We start from the raw sequence: 25,726 nt of genomic DNA on the forward strand, positions 1-25,726 counted from the left end.
ATGAAGGGAAAACACTCCTGTGCTCTTCGTAACAACCCACTTGTAAGCAGTGAAGTTAATTGCGTTTTCTTTTTCTTAGTCTCATCTCTGGAAAGCTGAAGTTATTTTACAGTCCTCAAGGCTAGGCTGTGAAAAGTAATTTAAAACATTCAGGTAAGGTACACACTAAAGGCTTCCTCTAAATCCAGTTTATATTTCTTCTCATGGGAATTATACAGTTTTCTATGTCACGGCTGTTCCAGTCTTACCTGAACTGTAAATGTAAAATTAGCAGAGAAAAAATGAAAAATGTTTTAGCCTTTATTCTAAATTAACAAACATTTGGGGTAGAGAGAAGTATGCTTAACAAGAAGTTTTGTGAATACTAGGAAACATTTGAAGTAAAAGTGGCGTTACTTACTACCCCTCCCTCTGAAAGAAACAAAAGAAGAAATATACCCAGTCCTATCACAGTTCCCACCTTTAAGATAGGATTCGTCTCAGCAGGACTGAACACATGTAGTACTACAATGGGTATATTGTCAAGGATGCTACAAACAATTTTGCACTACATTGAACATTGCTACTTACGAGGAATGGGGTAAGCAAATCTGTCCGGGTGTTTTGTGATGAGTGTGTTTTTTATGTGTCTTCTTCCAACACCATGTGCACCTAATCCACAACACAAAAATTAATTACAAATTTTCCACCAGAAGGGGTTCAAAATTAAGCTGTTATTTTCAGAATAATAACTCAAAATTACCTAGTAAGACTAGTGTTTTCCTTTTGAATGCTGGCAGTTTTACTACTTCTTCATATGTGACGAGATCTAATTGATCAAACACTAAAACACAAAAGAAACCCCCACAGGGATAAGAAAAAAAGGCATATTAAGGTTGATAATTAATTGTGCTACAAATTATAATTTTAGAAAGTTTTAGATTTGCAATACAAAGTAATACGTTATGGAAAATAAAACAATTTCATTATGCAAATTTAACAAAAGTATTCATTTAAAAAACTGTTAAAAAGCAATAACAAAGCTACTGAAATGCTCAGGAAAGTTTGCATGTCCTTTCATGCAGTATTCAGCAGACCACAAAAAATAGCTAAAATGGCATGCCATTCACGTTTGCATTCCTAAGAAATAGCAATACTAAAGAAAAATCTGTAGACAGTGATCAACATGAATACAATATGAGAACATCTATTTACACTGAAGATAGAGATACTTTCATAATCATGTTTTAACAATATCTATGAGAGAAGTATAGAGAAGAGTGTTAATACTTTGTGGTATTTATTCTTCAAAACTATCAGCATGTTAATTGTAATTAGAGTTCTCTTTCAACACACGTGCTGTTAAATTGACATGCTTTTAAAACTTGTGACAGAATGAAGAATTCTAACGAAAAGTGATGGCATTACATAAAAGAACCTCCACCATATTTAGGGAAAAATTGTAAAAGTATTATTTCAGAAATAATTTCAACTGCAGTTGAAATTGGATGAATTCCATCATGCCTATCAATCTTTTGTCAATTGCCAAGGTATGTAATGATTGAAAAATCAAGTTTTGTTCATTAAAAACAGCTTATTCCTCCTGTGCCCAATAACACATCATCTGTGATAATTCTTGTAGAATTCTAATGAAAAAAGAAGCCAGGAGGCAGTTAATCGTATTTATAAAGATTCCACAAATCAGCAATTGTGAGCAGAATAATGAACAAGAGTTTTCAGTTCTGTATTTATGCGTGCTATAAAAAGAAGCAAGGAGAGACTGCATACGAAGTATGAGCTTCTTTGAGTGTTTCCAAGTCCTACACTGGTGTATTCACCTCAACTATATCCCATCCATCTTTTAGGATGAGTCTGGATATATCCCTCTCCCCCTACCCAAAACCCCTCAGGAAAGTAGGCAGTGGCGGGAGCTTTAGTTTGCTTGCTCTAGAAGTCCCCAGCCACCAAAATCAGCATTAAGACTGTGGAGCCTACCAGAAAGCTCTTTGTACTAAAGTCTCAGTTAAAGCAGGAAAGGATTTAACTTAATATATGTCTTTTTACAGGGCAGTTTTTTCATTTCAATGGCAGTCTTTTTACCCTAGAGAAAAAGTAAAACTATTTCAATTTGGTCAAACTACAAATCAGTCAATTGACATACTCAACTCTTTAAGAACTTGACAGGATACAGATATGAAAACTTACTAGTCCATTTGAAGCATTTTGAATTTCATCCTAAAGAAGAATCTCTTTCAACCTTTCCCCAAATATTACAAGCAAGAATTTAGTCATATTTTTCTTCCATTCCGCAAACCTACAAACATGGAATTCTTACTACTGTCCTTTTTGCACCTTCACACTATTTAAACTAATTAATAATTCATTTCATATTAGAAAGGGCTAAAGATCTACAACATGTTAAACAGTTTTACCAGTCTGACCATCTAGGCTGGCAAGTATCTTTTTCCCATTAAAAAACAGTAAAAAAAAAAAAATAATCAATCCTTTATTTTCTTCTTGAACAAAACCACACTATGTTAGATACAAACAACAGGAACAGACAACAGAAATGATACATATTAATGCCTTCATCACAAACTAGCAGCATGGAGAAGATGTGTCTCAGTCTACATGGAGTTAACTAATGATTGTAGGGTTTTCCAATGCAAAAGAAAAATGATTAATTTTTTAATATACACAAGATATGAGGAATACAGGGCACATTTAAAGACTGAACTTTAATGCTTCTTTGTTACTAGCTAATAAAGAAAAGGAGTTCTTGAAAGGAAACAGTAAGAAGCAAATAAAGAGGCATTGTCACTTGACAGGTTACTTACATGCACAGAGGCCATTGGGAGTAAGACAGCATGAAAAATGTACAGGGGTCATTGAGATATGGCTTGTAATATATTAGTAAAATAAAAAGTATATGCACAAAATAAACTTTACCATGCAATAGTCTAAACACAAGGCAAATAAATCACATTAAGAAATGATAAACATATTTTATAAAAGCTTGGCAATTTTCTACATTATGCATAATATGAAGCATAGTTCTTGTATGTTCAGAAGAGTGTTCTTTTATGAAGTCCCGCAATAACATCTCAGTAAAATAAATAAAAAATCTATCTATATATTACTGCAGTGTATCTCTAGAGCATTTACAAAAATGACAGTGAACCTAATAATGAAAATATTTAATTTTTTCTGTGGGTTTTGGTCTAAAACTCACTTTACAATGATAAGATGTATGATCACGAAACTGTCTCTTGGAGGACACAATAATATCAAGTATGGAGGAAAGAAAAATGGGATGATACTTTTCTTGTAAAAGGGAATATATTTGCTTTTAATTATAAAAAGTAAGTGAAATATTCTCCTCTTCATAAACTATGTCTGATTTGCAGAATAATTTCATTTCTAGTTCCAGTAATATCCCAATATATCACACCAAAATCTTAGCTCTCAAATCATTAGCTAGCCACACAAATCTTAGCTGACTATGAAGTATTTTACTAGGTCATTTCTCAGCACTCCAGTTCAGTCTCATCGCTAAGACAAAAATAACAGGGAAGCCCAAATACATTACATACTGCTAAATGATTTATTGAATTTTATACTAGGATGTAAGAGAAATAAAGTCTGCTTCCTCATAAGAGCAACATTTTGACATCCGGATTAGACTTCTCAGTTCCAAATTAATTATACTTATTTTGGATCCAACAGAAGAAAAGATCTGTTTTTTATTCTGAGACAGATGCACTGAAAGCTTGCAAAAGCCAGTGTTGCCATATTTCTGACTAACAATACCAGATGTGAGAGAGTAGTTCAGGGAAGGTAAATTCAGTGCCCCCTTAGTTAAACTTAAACTCATGCGAGCACCATAGGATTTCAGTGCATCTCTTTACATCCTACATTTAGCATCATTCCCTGCAGTATTACTGGCATCACCTTTAATACCTCAAGCACGCTAAGATCAATAAACATTTCAAAGAGAAATCTTGATTCCAATCTGCGTTTTCATTAACTTTTTAACTTCTTAGGGGGAAGTGTCAGATGGTATTCGGAAAAGAACAGTTTATTTTATGGTTATTTTGATAATTTTTAATGTTCACGTTTCTCATTTTTGGCAAACACTGTGCTCTGATGTAAAGTGACTAACAGCACTGATAGTGGCAAGCGCTAAGGCAGGCAAACTGTGTGACTCAAAGTGCTGTCAACCTTCTCCAAAATGTCCCCCCTATATCAAGATAGGAAAATCTAGATTGCCTTCCTTTCCGGGATTTAACTGATTCAGTCTCTGAGCTAGTTTTGCTCCTAAAGTATTGCCTGCTCCTCCTCCTTCCCTGCCTATTCTCTTTCCTTTGCTTATTCCTTTGTAGCTTGCTGCGCTTAGTCACACTGACATTACTATGTAACTGCACTGTGAACTGTATTAAGAAATGTAACTGCCCTAAAGAAAAAGAGCCAATGTTTTTTGTTGGGTTGTTCTTCGGTTAACCCAGTTAACAGCATGGCCATGCAAAGTTACACTGGCACAACTGCAGGGAGTAGCAATGCTGTGGGAATGTATGCTGGGAACAATTGATAATACTTTAAAAGCAGTATTGTCGAAGACTTAAGGTCATAAAATCCAGTTTATTCTCAACAGTTTTTGTTAAGGTGGTAATTAGTAAAACATGGTTTAGTGCTACTGCAATGAAGTGGAAACATTAAACCAACCAGAATGTTAAACCAGCAAAAGGAAGGAAACAAGTTAAAGCTTTCAATCTCTACTTCTAAGGGTTTACAGGCTAACAAGTAATTTTATACTTAGCTGTAAAAATCTTAAATATGATGGTGAACTAAGGAGTATAAATGACAATTACTGTTCTTTGACTTTCTTAGATTTTATTTTCAAATGACTTTTTAGTAAACATAAATTCTGTAGTACTGATATATTATGAACTCTGATACTGCACACAGATGGTACAGGTAAGGAGAAATGTGAAAATACAGATTTATATTGTTTAATTGGTGCATTCAAGAATGCAACTGAAAAAAACCCCAGACACTGTTTGGACAGGTATATCTTTTAATTCTAATAAAAATCTCTGTGTGTCCCCAAGAGACCACAACAACATATTTATCATCACGGTATGTGATATTAATGCAAAAGCAATAGAAACAGTTTCAACACATTAAGTATTTTATATTAAAAGAAGACAAGAACTAAATTCCACTCATGAACGAAGGGGTCTTCCACCTTTACTGCTAAGACTAATGAATTTTGCTCAGCAAGGATCTCTTACTCTACACTTCTACTTTCAAAACTTTCTAAAACAATTCAATTTTTCAGCAGTCTAAATAGAAACCCAAAACTTAGGATTTAGGCAGAAATCACTTCAAGGAGGATAAACTTCCACAGTTTGTTCTATTTGGTAACTGTAAATAACACACTGGCTATGCAATGGCTCTTATTCCACCTCCAGGTGTAACGCTTCAAGAAAAATGCCCTTTCATGATGTTTTCACATATATAATCTATAACTATAGACACATATTAGCAAGGATGCTACTGAAAAGTCTTCTGTAGAGCACAGGACAGTTACATAGATTGCAAAATTCATATCCTTTTGGTTTCTAGTGCTCCTTTAAATATAAAAACCAAACCAATCTCAGCCTGTATTAGGATATATTACGATGCATTTATTTTGTTGCAGCGTGCTTCTCACTGATTAAGCTATATGTTTAAATAGCAAAGAACAAGCAGAGTAATGTTGGCATAATTAGAACTCTACTTATATTTTCCTAAGTAACTCATTAGGTTTATATAACAGTGCCAGCTGAACAATTAATGGCAAGGTTTAGATTGTAAAAAAATTAACCTGTTAAAGATACTTGCATTTTTTTTTTGCATACCTGCATTGTGCTTTGCCAAATATTTGTCTTTGTACTGCTTTTTTTTCTTTCCAAACCAAGTACAGCTGGCCTGTTGCTCCTGTTTGGTCTTCTCCATGGCAATACAAGCAACTCGCCTGGCATACAGAGGAGAAAAATTTTTTTTTGTAATCAATGTATTTTTAAAAAGCCGCACAGAATGAATCAGAAAAATAAGACTTTTTAATAGTACAAGAGTACAGTAAAACTTTTCCAAACCTTTTTCTTGATGACTTAAAAGCACTTATATACAGAGGTATTTTGATACGAAGAATATCTTCATAGTGGTAGATCATTAAAGCTCACAGATCAAGTGAGCATGGGAGGAAGGGTAGCTACTAAAATGGCTGTAGACCATTTTGCAGTGGATTAGACTGGAAAAGCATGAGGTCTGAAAAGACCACTATGGTCTAAATTCCTTCAGAGCAAGCTGTGTTCTGCTGTGGAACTGTTTTGAGGTTGATCTTTAGGATGAAGTATTGCAAATGTTCCTGTTGCAAGGGATACCAGTGTCTCCCTTATGTCAGGGCTTGCAAGGGAGCTATTGAGATGGAATGAAATGTCTTGTCTACTTCTGTTTCTCTTCTAGCAAAATCTCCCTTAGCCAGTCCAGGTGGCACAGGTGCTGTTAAAACCTTTACAGCACTCTAGTTCTTTTATGTAGCAAATCTTGTATGAAATATTTTGGGCTAGATTATCCATATTGATAAACTTCCTTGAGTTACAGGTCATAACTTCCATGGCCCAGGACCTGCTTGCCAGAGTTTGTGCTGATACATTTAAAATATTTACTAAACAGCTTCTGCAAAAGGTTAAAGGCTCTGCATTGCTTTTGTGGTACTCAGTGCCATTGTTGTTCATTGAACCTGTCATTCAGGAATCTTTGCACTGTGATTTCTTTCTACTTTTTGGCTTTCACATGGAAAATGAAAAGGAGAGAAAACCCCAAAATTCCCTCAATGACCTTTGTGCTTGACAGCTTGCTAACACCTCATTCCTGCAGCACTTGCATGCAAGCAGCACTAATGAAAACACTGTTTAGAACCTAAAAGAGAAATTTGCCCTCCTTACATAAACAATTTGTGTGGAGCCTTCAATGCTGGTTTCCTATAGTGTATCAGAAAGCAAAAACAATGTTTACTAACACAGGTGTTTATTTTTCTAATGTAACCACACATATGATATTGCATGCAACCCCTACTGCTATTCATATATGAGAAAAAAAAAAAAATCAATGCCACACAAACTGAGGCAATATATAGACTTTTTTTTTTTTTTTGAAAAAAGAAAAAATTATACAAAAACCAGCTATACAACAATGAAAAGCGTGAGAGACAGAAATAAAAGCAAAGGTAAATTCATTTTTATAGAAAACTTAAGTCATACCATTCTTGAAGTTCAGGAGAAGGAATAAGACCTGCAGTACCATTTTTGGAGTTCTCAAGTTTACCCTGCCACCAGTTGTGATCATCTTTGCTAATGATTTGGATAATATCACCAACTCGGAATCTGATGCCAGCTTCTTTGCAAGGAATGAGGTCATCCTTTGCTGGATCATATTCAAATTGTGCTCTTACATATATCTATAAAAAAGAGTTTATAAAAGACACCACAATATTATTACTGGTACAGTATTAAGAATTACAGGTGAAAATTCGATCTGTGCATGTAGCTACACATACTGTTTGCAACAAGCAAAGGAAGAAACAGAATGGCAAAAGCATAAGTGATAGCTGAAAATGAAACAGAACCCCCCCCCCAGCAAACAACGGAGACATATGATGTTATTTTGAAAGCTCATATCTTCTACATACTGTAAAATCTGAACAGCAACAAGAGTCCCTCAAATCAATATTAACTATCATGAATCATTACAGACTAAAAGCCAGCAGCTTACAACTTGAACTGTACTGTACTTTCCAACTGAAGTCCCATGATATGTTTCAAAAATCTGTATGACAGGAAATTTTATTGGACAGTATAAAGGACTTGGCTACCTTACTGCTGTTTAGTATTTAGACTGAAAATTTAGTCCTTTTTTTTTTTAGATTAAATAGGAAGTCCTGTGTTGCACCTATTATGATAGGTTACTTAGTTACTTAGAAGGAATCTGGGAATTCTCTGCATGGTTTTTTCAGTTAAAGTCTACTCCTGAATAGATGAAAACTAACGATTTGAGTAAGTTATTCTTTAAGGAACATTAACAGGAAGAATTCAGATTCTAACTTCACAATTTAAAATAATATACGGATCCTTGCTTTGTGGGTTACTGAGGTCTCAACCCTAGAAAATAGAAATAAAAGTGATGGCCAGTTTTGGTTGCTAATTACAGCCCTGATGCATCCAAGGATCTTAAAATCGGAATTAAATGTCATGTCCAAGATGGGTAATTTCTACAGTTTATGAACTTCAAACATCACCCTATAGCATCTCAGACAGCCATGTATATTCTACTGCTGATTTTCTTACTAAAAATTGACTAGATTTAAAAAAAAAAATTTACATTGTGAAGTAATAGCCTTCATTTAAACTGTAACAAACACTTTTCAACTTTGCTCAAATTCTGCTCCAAAAATAGCTGTAACTATGCAGTGTTAGCACTATTCATGGCACTTTAAAAAGTTCATTTCTATAGTAATCCAATCTGCAACCCAACATATGAATAAATTAACTTAAAATGGCTAATCACTGCTATCTTGTACCTGATGCATTTTTATCTGTTTACAGTGAGAGCATTAGATGATAATACCAATATAGAACTCAACTTTTAATATACTAAATCTGACCCTTGTTCTGCTGTGCATTGAGTGTGTGAGTTTAGACAAGCAACCCAACTTCTTTTAATCACCTGAAAAACAGGATAATTTGAAACTAACTACGTTTATTTAGTAATTGGCTTTCTATGAAGTAATCAGTATCAAATGAATCCCTTATTTCCCCTCAACCTTACCTAACATAGACCTAGAAAAGTGAGCAGTATTTTTATCACCTAGAAACTTTCTTGCTTTTCAAGTCCCTCCTCCAGTTTGAGCCATTATCCACCATATATTGGCTGTTCATGGAACGTTACAGACTTCCTTACAGATAGCAATGCATCTGCTAACCAAGCCCTTACTGTCTTCAAGGATGACAAGTTACCAGAAAAATACGCTGGTTCAATGGGAAAAGACTTGAAAAAAACAGGTAACTATAAATGGTGTGAATATGAGGAACACCATTATTCTGATACTGCCTTGAACAAACTCTCTTCTCCTGGGAAAAATACCTTAGGAGAGGAAAACCAAAATGTAACACAACAGCTTGGAAGGTCTTTTATGGAGCCCTTCCAGGACTACGTTCAGGCAGCTGGAAACTTCAGAAGACAACAGAAAGTTGAAAGAACCATATAGCTGTAAGCTTTAAAAATGGGAAATGAATTGAGACTAATCCACCCTTGTAATAGATATTCCAGCCAACTTAACCAGACAGTCATATAAAAAGATTGTCAAAGACAACAGGTCATGGAGTCCATTGACTCTTTTGAAGGGAACTGCAAGTTATTATTAAAACCCTTGGTAGAGTAAGAGGTTGAGTCCATGGTTAAGATTCAGAGGCAGATTCTGAAAGGGCTATATATAAATGGAGCAGTTATTGAAGATGAATCAGAAATCACTTGATGGTATGTGTTGATTTGGAGGCTGCAGTAAAAAAAAAAAAAAAAAAAAAAAAAAATTCTTAAAACTGCAAGGGGAATCATAGGGAATCCTCTGCAGAGCCCTTAAGGGCTTTCTTGGAATTCTCTGGAGAAGGAAGATCTTTCTTTAGTGCATGACAACATGTACTACCGTCAAGGTAACAAAGTTAAGGGAGGTGACTGAATCTGGGACTGAAACAAAAAAAAAAAAAGAGGCTATCTTCAGACTTATCAATTCTTAATAGAAACTGTCCTTATTGTTTTTCTTTGAAGAGCTTTCTTAATGTTAATAATTAGTTATAGACCAACTCAAGCTTTAGAATCTTTGTCAGTACAATGTTTTAGAGTAGAGTGTTAAGACACTTGCCATACTTGTCTCCATTTCAGCTAAATTATAAATTTGAGCTTTCCTCCAAGATGAAAATCTGCACAGGTCACTGCACAACAGTAAGCCTATTAATGCATTCTGAACTAAAACTACATCTCCAGTTAAATTTACAATGACTTTGTAACTCTCACACGTATGGATACACGAAAAAAATGCTATTTTGAATTAGCCACAAACAAATGAGTTAAAAAGAAAAATGAAAAAAATGGAACAAATTTTCCAAGCTTAAATGTTTTAGTCCAGCACATACAGAATATGAGGGGGAAAAAAGATAAGCAGGGATGTTCACTAGCAGCTAAGTTTACAAAAATTCCCATGGAGGATATCTATTCACCTGTCGTCCTTTTGGTTGTGTTGTCGATGGCAAGTCCTGCAGAATAAAGTCAACCCAGGAGAAGAAATTTTCATTTTACTTTTTAAGGGCATACAACACCATTTGTTAGTGATTCATACTACATTACAGTAAAATGGTAAGTCAGACAAAAGTATAAAGCATTGACCCATGTTTAGAAATATTTTTTTTCTTAAAGGAAAATCAAACCCAGGCTGTTTAGCAGCAAGCTGAAGAAAGCAGGTAAAAAGTTTAAGCAGATAGAGAATGTGCTTTTTAATAAATAATTCAGCATCTTCAACACAAAAGCACCGTCAAGTGAAAGAGGCTCTTTATGTGAACGCCTTTTCCACTTCATACTTAGTCTTGTTTTCAAAAGAGAAGGATGACTATTATAAACATTAAAAAATTTATTATTAAAAATGTATAATGTGATTAATTGTGCTGAGGAATAAAATTATATCTACTAATCGTGTAACAAATTCAATTTAATTCACAAAAATTTCTGAAATTTTTCATGCACAATTATTTTTCATTGTATTAATTAATAAGAACTTTACCTTGTGGCAAATAATTTCTAAGTTGTAATTTTTTTAATAGTTAAAGGAGTAGTTACTCAGTTTTGGGTTTCTTTTTTAGCTAGTCCCATGAACTCATGACACTGACAGCACTCTTACTGAAGGAACTTGCGTGTACAGTTACTACATTGGTCCAAACAAAGACAAATGATAAACAACACAAATTTTAACATTAATGCACTTTAGAAAAACAGGCGATCGACCTTTCTACCTGAATACATACGTAACAGAAGTACTTTGTGTTAAAGATGTGATGATAATAGCTTGGTTTGTAGTGCAGTTTAAAGCCACTTCCTTTTGCTTTTCATATCCAGGCAAGGCTCATATTTCACAAAGTATGTGCACGTACCACAACAGCAGAGGGCACACCAATTCGTTAACTCAGATAGCGGAAACCAGTACACGTTCCAGAGGTCTCTCAAAACACAAAACTTAAAAGAAGCTAAAATGTCTTGAAATACCAACTGCACAGTTATTCTTTCTTCAAACACTGCTTCCAAAGTTCAGGATGGAAATAAAACTTCCACTTTAAACCTTTGCTTAGTTTTGAGGAAACTGCTAACAATGATTTAAGGATGACTGAAGTGTCACATTACAGTTATTAACATTTAACTCACTATATGGCTTTAATGAAAAGAATACGTTGGAAAAAACCCTTAAAAAAAGAAAATGGGGAGTTACATATGTAATAACCTTGGTTCTATCAGCAGGACAAAATTTTCCACTGACCACACGATAAGTATAACAGTAATGGCAGATGAGCACCAACAAAACTTTCACACTTTCTCTGTGTGGAACTGGAAATCTTACCGAAACAGAATTGTTAGTGCTGCTATGACCATTAGCTGGGGACTGTCTGGATGTAGAGGGGGAATCTCTCTGAAATAAGACACAAGGTTCATTAACAACACAACACTATCACAGGAACACAGATATATTTAAAAGAACAGTTACATCCACAGCCTTACAACCATTTGCTTAGCTGCTTCATCTGTGAAAGCTTCCACACTACAAACTCCATAAATCTGAAAACTTTTTTCATAGTTTAAGATTCAGGTTTGACATTTTGATGCATTCTAGGTAATAACTATTTTTATATTGCCTTAGCAATCAAACAGCTTTTTAAGTACTGAGTATCTGGGACCTCTTAGATCTCATGTGGCTGACAATGCTAAAGGCCATTAGTCATACTGGTGTCTTTGTTAAAGGTAGTTACCTGAAAGTTATACGCTGAATAATACTTTGAATAGAATGAGGCACACACTGCATTTTAAAGACACTTCTAAATCTTTTTTCAGCAATGTGGTGGAGGTCAGCGTTGATCAGTTTCTACTCTGTAAGATGCATCTCTCTGCAGTGTCCCAAAGACACTGAAGCTAACACATGAGAAGGAAGTTGGATGCTCTCTTCTCCCTCCTCATCCATTTTACAGCATACTGAGGTTTTTTTTTCCTCCAACATTCTTATAGGCTTACAAACATTGAACTTTGCCCGAATATATCACTTTAAAAAAGCCACCGCTCTTCACTCAGACTACCAGCGTGGTCTTGCACTTCAGCGAGGAGACAGCAGACGCAGGGTGCATACTGGGAAACTCTACAGGAAGGGTAACAGGAATTTCTGACTGGGTTTTGCAGAGGCAAGAAAGTCACTTGTAGAACAATCTTTTTAACGTGCTGTTTTGATTGCATAGTACTTAATTCCATAAGACCAGATAATTGAGCCACCTCTTCAGGAAATAAAATAATTCAATCATACATTGTGGGAGAAAAAAAAAAAAAATCCCCTTTAACCCCAAAGGAATTTTGGAATATAATATTCCATGTCAAAGGTCAATTTAGCAATGTCTGGTAATTTTGCATAACATCAAGGATAGCAGAAAAAAAAGGCTAAAACAGTTTTCAAACAAAAAAAAGTTATCCTTGACACATTTTATCAATACAAGTGTCCTCTGTGAACAAATTAAAAACCAGAATTGGAGCTAAACTGCTCATGCAACAACATTAATCAGGTAAAGGTCCTCTACTAATATCCTTGAACTTATACTAATTATGCGATAGCACTCACAGCTATTTAAAAGCACCAAGAAAAGTTAAAATGACAGGCAATACTTTACCACTCTTGCCGCCTGCACACTTGATGTGCAACAAACTCGTATAGACCTTTTGCACTGTTTTGTGGACTTCTTAGATATGAGTTCACAGAAAGTTCCATGTGTTGCTATCTAGATGCCTGTTTTGATTTTAACACAGTTGAGGACAGATCTGACAATATTATGGCTGTAAAGTCATTGTGGTTCAAAGTATGTAGGTCTGTATACTTCTGCTACATGCATGAGAACAAAATGCTCATCTGGCTCCCACAACTATTTGCAACATGTAATGGACTCGGGGAAATCAGCTCTATTTCTATTTACAAACTCACTCCAGTATAACAAGTTTAAAATGGTCAAATGAGACCAAATAAGCTATTCATTACTGGAAAAAAAATAAAAAAAAGAAAAGCCTAAAGGAACCGTTATTCCTTTTTTTGTGTGTACAGGATTATCAACATCACCTTTATCAAATAGCAGCTAGGAGATACTTTTTTCCAAAAAAGCAGTGAATTACTTTTTTTATAAAGAGATTCTCTGCTTGCTCTGCAATTCTGTCTTTGCCAATTTATCACCTTCAAGAAGAGATGAAAAATTAATTTTACCTTTTTTTTCTTTTTCTCTTTTAAACCTAGTTTGTTATGATCTGCTAGTCAGTGATGGTTTAGCAAGGGAAAGCTTTGGAAAGTGATGCAAGCACCCAAGTCATTTGGAGAAAAACAAGTTTAGAGTAACTTGGAGAATGCCGCTATTTCCGGCCTCTCTTGAAGGCTTCTCCCTTTGAAGGAAATTTTCTTGGTTTGAGAATGTTTTGATTTGTATTCCTCCAACAATTCTCAACAGAAGACAGCATATTACTCAAAGCAAATGTTCATCATAACATACTGAGGAAAATACACATTTTCAGTGCTATGGGTGATTTCAGTACTAACTGTAAGAAATTAATCTATCAAGCTAGTCAAGAGGCATATGTACAATTTTTAAATAATTTAGCATGTCAGCCACAATTTCAAAGGCATTTAGAAATACCAGACTCAAAAGTTAAGAGAAAAACTGTATTATTCACAGTCTAATGAGACAAATCAATGAGTAGAGAGATCCTTGTAGAATGCTAGGACTGCTTAGAACTGGACTGGAAAATTTCAGCTTTGGTTGTGAATTTGTTTCTCCAGTAAATCAGAAAAAGCCTTAGTCCTTCTGGGGATAAGAGCAGAAAAACACTTGGAGGATCCAATGATTCTGAGTAGTGTAGAAGTGTTATCATCATATTTCAGTATAACTTGACTATCTAGACTTCCCAATCTTGTCTAGCCTCAAGCCAAATAACAAAATGGCAGTCTTTCGGATCTTGCTTTTCAGTTCAAGCACCGCAGCTGAAACCTTAGAGGAAACAATCACAATTATTTCCAAATGATGGCAAAACTAGTTTCCTGTTGATTCCTTGTTCTTAGGTGTGGATTATGAATGATAAATAAATGCATTTGAGATGCAATCCTATATCAGAAGTCAATTACGTCTACTAGATGTGGCCTGATCAAATTAGATACTGACAAGAACAGCTAGATTAATGACACTGTTGCCAGATCTACAAAAAAAATGAGACACTTTCCAAATACCTGAAAATACATTTCAATTTCAATCTTGCTCAAGGAATCTTTCTGGCAGTATTTTTAATACAAATGTAAAAAAGGTTCAAGACTATAAAAAGTCTTATAGTCTGAGCACTAACGGAAACATTGCAAGACTAAAGGAAAAAATCCATGGTGATTACCACCAGATTTAAAATAAGTAAGTAAGTAAGTAAATAAATAAATAAATAAAAGGCTTTTCTTAATGAAACAACGTAAGCATTTCACAAAGACAATCTGAAACATAAAGAATGTTTATGAGGAAAGTTTTTTGGTTAAAAAAAAAACGAAAAAAAGTACTTCCCTTTCCATTCCCACATATCTGACACTATAAAAAGTTACTCAGGGTGTTTTGTCAGTACGAAGTAAGAATGCAAATGTAGCTAAAGCAAAATGCTTACTCAGTTGGATAAAACTGAAATGCATAAACAGCATATGCAGTCATCAGCCATAAGAATGTATTGCAATAATTACTTAAGTTCATATTTATCTAAGTCTGTAATTTCCTGGGTATCTGAAGCAGAAAACACATCCTGGCCATTGCGTTATCTAGACATGTGAGTAACTCAGGCCATTTGCCACACGAATGATGAAACAGGTCATCTCATGGTAGATCAGCTGATCAAATTTTTATACAAGAGAATTCTTAAGTATTATGTTTTCAAGTCTACTCCATGAAATAAAAGGCCTGGTAACTGAATGGAAGGCTTGGGTGCAGGAAAAGCCACAAATCCCGAAGAAACTTGAAATTACTAAATTGAGATTTTGGAAACTGCCTAGTGGCACTGAAGTACCATTACATACTATAGGGACAAGACTTCCCTAAATATGCAAAAGTGGCTTAATATTTAGGAAACACAACTACAACACTTCTCTTAAACGCCTACAAAAGAAGAAAAACATGGCAAGTGAAATGCAAATCTCAGTTATTTAAAAAAATAACATCCCGTGCCTCCCTCACCTTTGTCTACAAAGGCATGTAGACTGATTCTATACAAAAGGCAGATCGCCTCTGATTCTACTAATATTTAGTTTTTCTTATTCAAGATTACAAGATGTTTTGCAATCCAATGATATGATCATGGTAGGAGTCTCAAAAAACCCCCAATTATCAATTCTGTTTTATATTCCTTTTCTGCTAAAACTATACTACATGAGCACCAGTCCATGACTGAAGGAAGGGGGGGAACCAAACATAAATTTATACCAAAATATTGCCAAAAAATACCTTAACTAGTAAGATTATACTAGTGAAGACCCAATATCTCTGAATTTATCCTGCTAGAGAGCATTAGAAGCAAGCTTTTTGTGTCTTAGTAATGTCATTCAACATTCATTTTTAGCCTTTATCAATGGTTAAGAATTTGATTCATCATCTGAATCACAATCCTGAAAAATTCTGTGAAAACAATCCTCTCTGTACCAAAGGACTAGTGATGCTTTAATAGGATAATTTTAAAAGGTTGGCTTTTTGTAATAGTTGAAAATCTAGCCAAAGTCATAGTGTGGCCAAGCAGGTGGAACAGACTCAGCCACCTCTGATTAAATGAATTCTAAATGCCACAAAGTGTGATAATTAGACATGCTTATTTTTTTTCCTCTGTCTTTGATCACACGTTTCTAGTTTTGCTGTTTTTTCCAAAGGAAGGTAAGAGTCCATTTTCCTCTCTTCCATGAAATAAATAGCCATGAAGAACCTAAGGACACAAAGCTAAGGAAAAGAGATGACCTGCTACTACTAAAATGACACCTAATGGTATTAATTTAAAGCTGCATGCCGAATAATTTTCTCCAAATAATGATCTTCCCAGCAGGTATACAGTTTCACCAATTTCTGTATTTTAATACTGGGAAGTGAGATATCTTTTATTATTACTGCTACTTACAGCACAGAAGTCAATACATAAATTTGTCAGCACACTGTAGAATTTGTTTGAAGTTTTTTTTTAAAGCCTTTTCATCTCATGAAAGACTTTTGCTTTCAGATTTATACCTTTTAAGAAAATTGGCCTCATAGGTGAAAATCTGTCAAATCTTCTGCCTCTAAAACCTTTTAGTTCTTGTTGACTTCTATTAAAAATGCAGAAGGCAACCAAAAAGCAGTAATTTTTTTCTTTCAAACAGATTGTTCTGACAATCGCAATAGCAGTTTCTGTGTGTTCTAGCATCTGCTGAGACACAAAAACAATTAGGGTGAAATCACAGCTCTAATTAAGATAAGGTGCTTGACTTCAACAGGGGTTGTGATTTCACTCTTGGAATTCTAATTTGGGAACTGTTTGCGCAGTTAAGCATGTGGCACAGAAAGACTGCCATCATCTACATAGTGCATATGCCATCTGTATGCTTAAATTGGAACAGTATCTCTCAAGTAGCCATTTTCTAGAATTTAATTCCCCTCAGTTGCAATCTGGAACATAACTTTGTGAGCAGAAGGGAATTAAACGTTACTGTGCAAAAACCATAATACCAATTTTCTAGTTCAACAAGAACTAACTGCAAATCTGTTTTTCTTCTGTAATGACAAATACCTTTTTTTCATGGAAACATAATATTAAGCCATGTGTAACTGTTACAGACAACCATCACAAATTTACCTCAACAGGGTTATACAGAAACAGATTCTTCAATTAACCCTTAACAGCCCAAAGCAGTAAAATAATGTTTAATGCCTAAAAAAGAAGGATTGCTCCTCAGCTTAGGAACTTTAACAGACTTCTTGGAAAATGAGTTTAAATTGTAATTTTTTTAAAAGGGGCTTCCTAAATGCATGAGTTGAGGATCCCCTCTCCTTTTTTTTTTTTTTTTTTTAATAGGCTGTAAAGAGTTAGTTAAGGAGCTGATGAGATGAATATGAAGGCAAGGCTGAGTAGGTAGGTGGGACCTACTCGTGTTCCGTTATCTTTGTTGTAAAATTGGTGTGCGTGATCTAACAGGACAGGCAGAAACAATTTCCCAGAAAGCAGTAACATTCAGCCATCAGCAGGCAGTTAGTTACAGGACTGAGGAAGAAATGGGATGGTTCATTAAATTCATTACCTCACAGGATGAAGATTGCGTGCGATAACTTGGCACAATCTTAAAGGTGATACTTCCACGCATTTCCCTCTGCCAAAAGAGAAGCACTTCTTTAGAGACTAAGACACTGAAGATTAAATCTCCAAATCAGTAATGCTTGAAAAGAAAGCATCCTAGTTTGAGAGCAGCAGTATGTTTTCCTGAAGTAAATATTCAAAAAAGCTAAAATGCTATGGCTTATTTGTCATTTCACTTAGAAACAAACATTTAGATCATCTCTCATTAATCTAAAAGATAAACATACATTATTAGTTTGTTCGCCTGACCAGCTTTTGAATGCCTAGAACCTACAGCTATATTTTAAGGTGAGGAATTCACAGATGTGTAAGTTTCTTCCATGTCAATCTTTTCTTTCTAGCTATATTCTTGTGATCCACATAGTCTTTGCTACTAAAGAGATATTTTCTTTCCTTTCATCATACACATCAAATGGCAAAAGCATATTCACAGTTTCTGGAAAGCTGCATGTTACTCTACTAAAGGTAGAAATGTAAGAAATAGTCTTTCATCAGAACAGAACATGGGTCTGCTAGTTTGCATTTACTATAGTATAAGAATAGTCATAACAATTAGTAACTGCAGAATAGCAGCAGATTGTGGCAACATTTGCTCAGCCGTATTTTCTGAAATGACAGTTTGAATATAAGTGCCACCAAAAGGCTAACAGCTGCAGGACTTGATCTGGGCAGAAAGGTAAGCAGATCACTTCAGGTGATCTTGGAGTTTTTCTCCTTTCTCTCTTTGGCTGGCTTATTGTGAGCCAAGAAAATGTTATATTCCTGGACTTGCTTAAGCTTGTCTGTATAGTTCTGGACACAACAAAAGGAATAGTTATATCATCCAAGATCCCAATATTACGGTTGCATGCAGAAAAATTTGCAAGTGTTATGGAATATCAAATTGACTCTACTAGAAAGGCCCAAGATGGAGTTTTCCTGCAAAAAGCCAGACTGTCTGAGCTCAAAATATCTTTTTTTTTTTCTTTGTAACATCAATAACCATGAGCCACAATAGTTAGAAATTGAAAGAAGGGATGTTCCAGCTACATATAAGGAACACATTTTTCCCTGTGATGATAATTAAGTGTTGGAACAGGTTGCCCAAAGAGGCACCCGTCCCGTCAAATCTCTGTCCTTGGATATTTTCAAGGCTTAACCAGACAAAGCCCTGAGCAACCTGGGCTGAATTCAATGTTGACTCCGCTTTGTGCAGGAGATTGAACTGGAGACCTCCTGAGGTTAATTCCAACCTGAATGGTTCTATGATTTATTGTCTTTGTATTTGTGTAGCAATTATACCAATAGGCATATTGGTATAAGGCATGTTTCTCTTCTCTCATAGTATACTCAGTGACTACACTTAGTGTAGACTGAAGATTTAAAATAAGGGCACAATCTTTATAGACTAACTTGGGATGAGTAATAGGAAGAAAGCAGTATTTTTTCTGATACATCTACTAGAGACAAGAGAAGAAACTCCTGCATTTCAACAATGGAAACTCAGACATTAGAAAAAACTTTCTGGAACGCAGAAGAGTTATACACTAAAGTCAACTGCCCAGAGAGTTTGGGGAACCTCCATTACTCAAGATTTTTTAAGAGCTGGTCAGACATAAATCTGTCAGGATTTGTTGAGTGCCAATGATCTTTTCCGTGGGACTAGATGGAATAAATAAAATAGCACCTGGAGGTGCCTTATACCATTCCTGAGTATAATGTGCAAAAAAGCCACTATCAAAAAACAGGGAAGAGCCTGTAGAAGGCTTTAACAGCTGAACACAGGAAGACTTTGTGTTACCTGCACATGTACGTTATCAAGAATAGAAGAAAAAGGGGGAATCACAATGCAATAGCAAAAGTTATTTTGACAAAATAAGACAGGGACTTTTATAAAGAACATGAGAAAGATTTCAGGCACTTACAAGCATTTTTTGTAGTTGTTCTACAGTTTGATTTGCCACACTGATTCCGTTTATTTCTCGGATTTCATCCCCTACATGTAGCGTACCTGTGGAGTTAACAAAACACACAATCACCTCAAACATGTTTTTACAAATCGAGATAATTGTAAAACAGTACTAATATTCATACAAAGGCCTAAATATGAAACAACATTAAAATAAGTTTTTTGGGTACATTCAGAAAAGGACTTTGGTAGCTATGTATTAGCTACCAAAGATTACCAATCTGTCTTTCAGAGTGCAGGCAATAGACCAGCATGAGATGCCCAGGCACCCTATAAAGTACATAGGGAAAACATCAGTCCCTTACAAGGACACTGCAAACACCCACACATTGAAAAGAAAGTCACCTGCAACTAGTCAGCTGGAAACGTTCAACAGAGATATTCAAGCAGTATTTTATCAGATGACTATTTAATGCAGTTTGGCTTCTGGGCATAGTCTTAATTTTATCTGTCAGATTGCTGTATTTTTTCATTTCTCTGATTTTGATTTGCCATGGTTACAATATGCATTTTCTGTATGTACCCTTGACTTCAGCTTGAATGTAAATGATTGGTGTGACTACCTACAATATCAGATGATGAAACAAATATCTACTTAGCTTAAGCAAGTCACAAATTAACCTGCTGAAGCTGGGATGGGAATGGCATGCTACAACATGGCTCTAAAACACTACACAAGCTGAACAGGGAGAAGGCAGTGAATGAATTCATTATCTTCAGGATTAGAAGCAACCTAGAAGGCTCTTTTTGGATGATAATTTCTGACTTGAGTAGCTCAAGCCCACCTAATTCTCTAGCAGTTCTCCGAAAAAACTTCCATGGTTTATTATTAGCCAGAAGATGCTTTTCATACATAATAAAATATGACAAGACCATTTACTTCACATATATTTCTTTCTGCTGTATGATTTAAATAATTTGTGCAAGTATCCTTTTCTAAATACTGTACCTAATACAATTACTGTACCTAATATAATTAATCTTACTTGGAAAACTAGCAACTGGCAACCATTTCCTAAACTAAAACATATCTATGGAAAATTACCTGAAAAAAGTCAATCAACTAGAATCCTGAAAAATCCTGAAAATTCTTTTCCTGAACCAAGATAGTCAGTTTTTCCAAAGAATACCATGCAAGCAAAACTTTCAGATGGACAAATGTATGAAAATCAAACTGTGTGCCTGCTAAACACAAGCACAGCCTGAATCAAGGAGAAGAATCCTGAAAAGCTCTGTTGCTATGATTCCCTTTGGGCTCTCTTCTGCGAAACAGAAGCTCACTTGGCAGTGCTACAGGAGAGAAACCAAAGTTTACAAAAACTTTCAGTACTCTCAAGAGTGAGTTCTTCAGCCACATTAAATGCTTCAAATAATTCTGTAGGAGCTGATCTGCTGATAGTGAAATTATAAAAAAGGACTCATCACAATTCTTCTTCCACTCTTCAGTGGAAAAATTATCACAATTAATAGTTTACTGAATGTGAATGCAACAGTCCTGCATCTGAATTTCAAATTAATCTAGTTCACATCTAGAATATTAATGACCAAATCTCTAGTGAAACACTCTGAAAGTTCAGTTTTGGCAGACTTTCTCAGGAAGGCATTCAATACCCAATTCTTAAAAAAATGTTAAAAAAAAAAAAATAAATGAGGCTGTGTTGACTGTATCATGCCAAAGTTAAATTGGAATAGTATAAAGATTCTTTAGCATTATTCAAAATATAAATCTGATTGAATCAAATATTAGAATGAGAATCAGTAATATCCCTGTATCAAATAATTTCAATAGTGCACTTAAATAAAATCCCCTCTTCTGGAGCATTTCCCATTTCTGTTACTCTGACAGAAGTGAATATTGTTCTATTCATGCCTGGAATGGAGCAGTATACATAAAAGTTGGGAATAAAGAATGGACATTTCGCAGTAGATGGTCATTCAGTTTTGGGGGGTGGATGCATTGATAAACCATAGGAAGAGATTTTCAGTCTGAGGGAAGAGGCTTTTATTATTTGTAGAAACTTTTTACTCTTTATAAATATTCTTGTTGGAAAAGAGTATTCTTGACATCTTTGAATAATGAGTCTTCCATACCATTTATAGCTCCCATGATACCTATGCTTAACCATATAATTTTGGTTGCTTTTGGTTCCTTTTCTATTGGCATTGCAGTGTTTATTTAGAACTTAACCTATTCACGACTTACTGATGTATCACACATCTGTAATAACAAAGACTGGATGTATTTCTGGAATAAATGCTTCCCTTTTTTGTCTTTGCAAGTCAGAGTGAAGACAGTTTTAGGAAGTGTGTGCTCTTGCTCTGCACAGAAGTATGAAAAATCCTACCCTATTAGGAAGAAGACAGAACAAATTCTTGGAGTCCCTATTCAGAAACATGTTTTGTAGCAAAAAGAAAATTCTGTAGCTTGGAAAGTGAAAGGCTGTGAATGTATAATCATATTTTCACCAAGTAATCACACAAATTTTGTTAGAATTGAATAAATGTTATCGGGGTATCAGTGTTTTAAAAATTGGTGTGAGTTTTACATTAAGTCACTTCGAAAATATAGTACAGACAATGTACAACTGCTGTTTTTCTGGTGAGGTTAAACAGGCAGCCAATAAGTCCTCTCTCTTCTTTGGAAATCTTTTAAAATTCCATATTAGGACCTCTTCTTAAATGCATTTTAAGAATGAATTCACATTTAAGCATGTATGCCCCAAAACCAGTCACCAGCAAAAAACCTATGGGTTAAGATACTGAGAGCTGCTCAGGCTATATGCAGATCCCCTGAAAATAATATTAACAGTATGAGTAGTCTAAACAGAATCCACAGGTGAAAAGTGAATGGACAACTGAGCTAAGTTAAGGCATAGACACAAAGGTGAAAGCCAAGGCATAATTAAAAGCCTGAGATCTAAGATACAATTCATTTACTTATTCTAAAAAAGCAGACAAGTCAAAACCCCCACAATTTTTAATGACTGAAACTGGTGTTTCATTTTCATTGAGCTCAGTCCTCTGGAAGGTGCAAGTAGATAGCATCTTTACAAGCCTATCGCCCTACTTCAACTTCCCCACCTTTTGAATAAGGGTGAGTATAATCAGCAGGACTAGATGCAGCTGGCACAGAGATAGGAGGCAGACTTCACAGTAGCTACTATTTTGTGATTGGGAATTACGCAGTTGTACTTAATATTGCTAGACCTGAAATTATATAGTTCCTGTAACCCTCCCAGTAGATCTATTATCTAGTCATTGCTGTTATTGCCTGGCAGTTTTCCATATAGCAAGAGACAGCAGAAACAACAACACAGAAAACCCCTGAAACAAATTAAAGCCACAGACCCTGTCAATAGGATTCAAAGACGTGTTGTGCTCGAGATCACTGTCTGCTTACATTTGCGTTGTTCTATTCAGCAAAACTATTCTAAATGTAGGTATTTTGAACAAAGCAGTGAAGCTAAGAGGCATCTAGAGAACTAACAAAATTAGAAACATTTTTTTAAAAAAAAAGATGACAATACTACAGAAACACTGAAGTATAGTTAATTTTCAAACTAAACCTATGTGCAGAAGAGCTACCTTAGTTGGATGAAGTACATACAAAATGGGTTAAATTTCCAAAATTTTTAGAAATAAAAGACACTGTATAATTAAAAAGAAAAGAACAGAGTACTAATGGGCATAGTTGGATTTTTTTTACCCAGCTTCAACTGGTTTTAAAAGTTTTATTACCCCCATTATGGAACACAGTCGTGTGAAAAAATGCTCTGCAGAAGATTACCACTACCTAAGTACATTTGGATGAAAACCTTCTTCCTGCAAATCTTGGAGCAATCTCCTTTTAAAATTCACTTTTAGAAGCCAAATAAATTTCAGTTCAGAGCGTCCTCTAAAGGAACACAGAAGTCTATATGAATTGCATCTTTGCTTGTATGAAGTTTCATCTTTCCTGCTTCTTGACGGTTTTGATCATGTCAAGGAGACAAAGTGAATATATCAGGGAAAGGATTGCTTTACCCTTTCCCTGTTTCATGTTTTGTCTTCCTAATTACCTGTTCCTAGCTTCCTTTGAAACAGAATAGTAGGCTAGAAGGAACTTTGGTCTGACAAATGGTGAAAATTTTTGTGTTCATCAAAAGAAAAAGATGGCAAACTGGAAAAACTAAAGTAACTCTTTTAAGGGTGCAATCCAAACTTGCAGCTGACAACCTAGCAGGGAAGTTTATCTGTTTAAAGCAGGACAAAGCCTAGCTATTTTTTAACATCTGATCTGGACACAAAAAATGGAAAAACGGAGTAGACTGGAGATGAGAAAAGATGCGTGTCTGCAGGGTTTGCTATAGCAGCGAAAACTGAAAATAAAGATACAATTTCTAGGTACAAGAAATATTTTTATTTCACAAATTGTTTTTATGCGCCTCAACATCAAAAGTACAAAGATCCTCAAGAATTGTGTGAAAATATATGGAGAAATTTAAATTTTTTTGTTGAACGAAGCTTTTCCATTTTTGCAAGGAAAAGTACTGTAACTAGTCTAAGGATTTTTTTTTTTTAAAACAGAGGATTAAATAAGTACAGCTCCAGAAATCATTGGCCTTTTTACTCTCTTACTGAGCTATACTCCTGTTATCCTAATTAAGGCCTAAATGAAACATAGTGGGCCCTCATCTCAAAATGTTTGAAGACATCTGCAACTGGAAGGTAACAGAGGCAGTTAACAGGACTCCATCCAGATACACAGGTACACTACTATGCAATAGTAGCAATCAAAATGAGGAGAATGTAATGTTACCTGGGTTGTACAAAATGATCTACATTATTGTGTTTGAAGACAAAACTATTTATGACACATAATTACCTTGCCGGTGAATCATTCCTCCGTGCATAATTCTTGCCACAATGCAATGGTTCAGCTCATTCATTTTTAAAGTGATTCCCTACAAAAAGAAATGTTTATACTCTTAAAACATTAAGCAGTGTGATTCTTGAGTGGTTAGGAACAGTCACGTTTCCTAAAAGCTTAAAGGCAGGGTATAAATTTTAAGGTTAAAATAAAAACTTTGCCACTCACTTAAATATGAGCAATGAAAACAGATGCTATTTATAAGTGAAGATGCAATAATTTAATACATCAGCATATAAGATTCCGGTTTGTTAAAAATGTAATTCTGTATTGAAGAGCAAAGTGTCCAGTTTGGTTTACAGCCTAATCTGCTATAACTACAACAAGGTTGTTTTTAAACAAAAACAGCTCTAGTTGTACAGCAGTAGTATGCATGCACGCGTAGTATTTTAAGTTAACGATATACACAGGAGTATAAGTATTTACAATGGCTGCTGAACTATTCCAATTATACCGGCAAGCCAACTTCAAAGTGCAGAAACTGCCATTAAAGTAATAATAAAACTGGTCTTTATCAGTACAGTCAAGAAAAATACTGAGGTTCCCTCCATACCATTGGTTCATCTGTGTTCTTCTGGAACTGCACCAGTCGAACTCGTGTTACATTCTCCATATCCATGTCGCCGTTGGCGCTTTCTGGAGAATCTCCGTTTAAGTATGGAGAGGTGGGAGGAGGTGTAACTCTTAGCGCTTCATCACTGTAAACTTCATGTGCCACTACATCATGAGTTTGAAGTAAGGCCTAGAGGAGATTGCAGCAAGAAAATATCAGACTTCCATTATCTCTGATACCCCCCACTCATTTCTTATAAATATTTGTGAAGCTTTCCAGAAATTAAAGGAAATTCAAGATATTTGTGCCTCAGTTTCTCTACAGGAACATTTCCCTTAAAGAAGTCTAAGATAAACTTCAGCAGACTGTAAACGTATACACACATATCTAGCTTTTAAAATCTGCATGAGTAAACCTGATTCTCTACTGTAGTTTTATTCAGTTTCTTGATGCAAAGAATGGTAAAACACATAATTGATTAAATGTATTTAAATATCTTTGATAAGCAGAACAACTGACTGTGTAAGAACTCTAAGCTAGGGCAAAGACATGACGCCTGTATAACTGTAAAAAGTGTAACACAGTATTATGAGATACAAGTTGGACAAACTGGGAACATTTGCAAAGCAGTATT

At 35.1% G+C, this 25,726-nt stretch overlaps 1 protein-coding gene across 2 annotated transcripts in view; it reads right to left on the reverse strand.

Moving 5' to 3' along the window:
- Window positions 1-25,726, reverse strand: part of CASK (calcium/calmodulin dependent serine protein kinase) — a gene marked incomplete at its 5' end in the record, with an annotated part of 227,593 nt that overhangs the window by 13,206 nt on the left and 188,661 nt on the right. Inside the window, 10 exons of one of the 2 annotated variants that reach the window (XM_082337800.1) lie at window positions 571-651; window positions 743-823; window positions 5,880-5,995; window positions 7,284-7,480; window positions 10,293-10,328; window positions 11,678-11,746; window positions 17,627-17,695; window positions 19,587-19,672; window positions 24,495-24,573; window positions 25,093-25,281. In XM_082337800.1, coding sequence (XP_082193926.1) covers window positions 571-651; window positions 743-823; window positions 5,880-5,995; window positions 7,284-7,480; window positions 10,293-10,328; window positions 11,678-11,746; window positions 17,627-17,695; window positions 19,587-19,672; window positions 24,495-24,573; window positions 25,093-25,281 — 1,003 coding nt within the window. The remainder of the gene's footprint in view (window positions 1-570; window positions 652-742; window positions 824-5,879; window positions 5,996-7,283; window positions 7,481-10,292; window positions 10,329-11,677; window positions 11,747-17,626; window positions 17,696-19,586; window positions 19,673-24,494; window positions 24,574-25,092; window positions 25,282-25,726) is intronic. The other variant, XM_082337801.1, reaches the window with a different exon arrangement.

This window comes from Platalea leucorodia, assembly GCF_965183815.1.
Source record: "Platalea leucorodia genome assembly, chromosome: 2".
NCBI lineage: Eukaryota > Metazoa > Chordata > Aves > Pelecaniformes > Threskiornithidae > Platalea > Platalea leucorodia.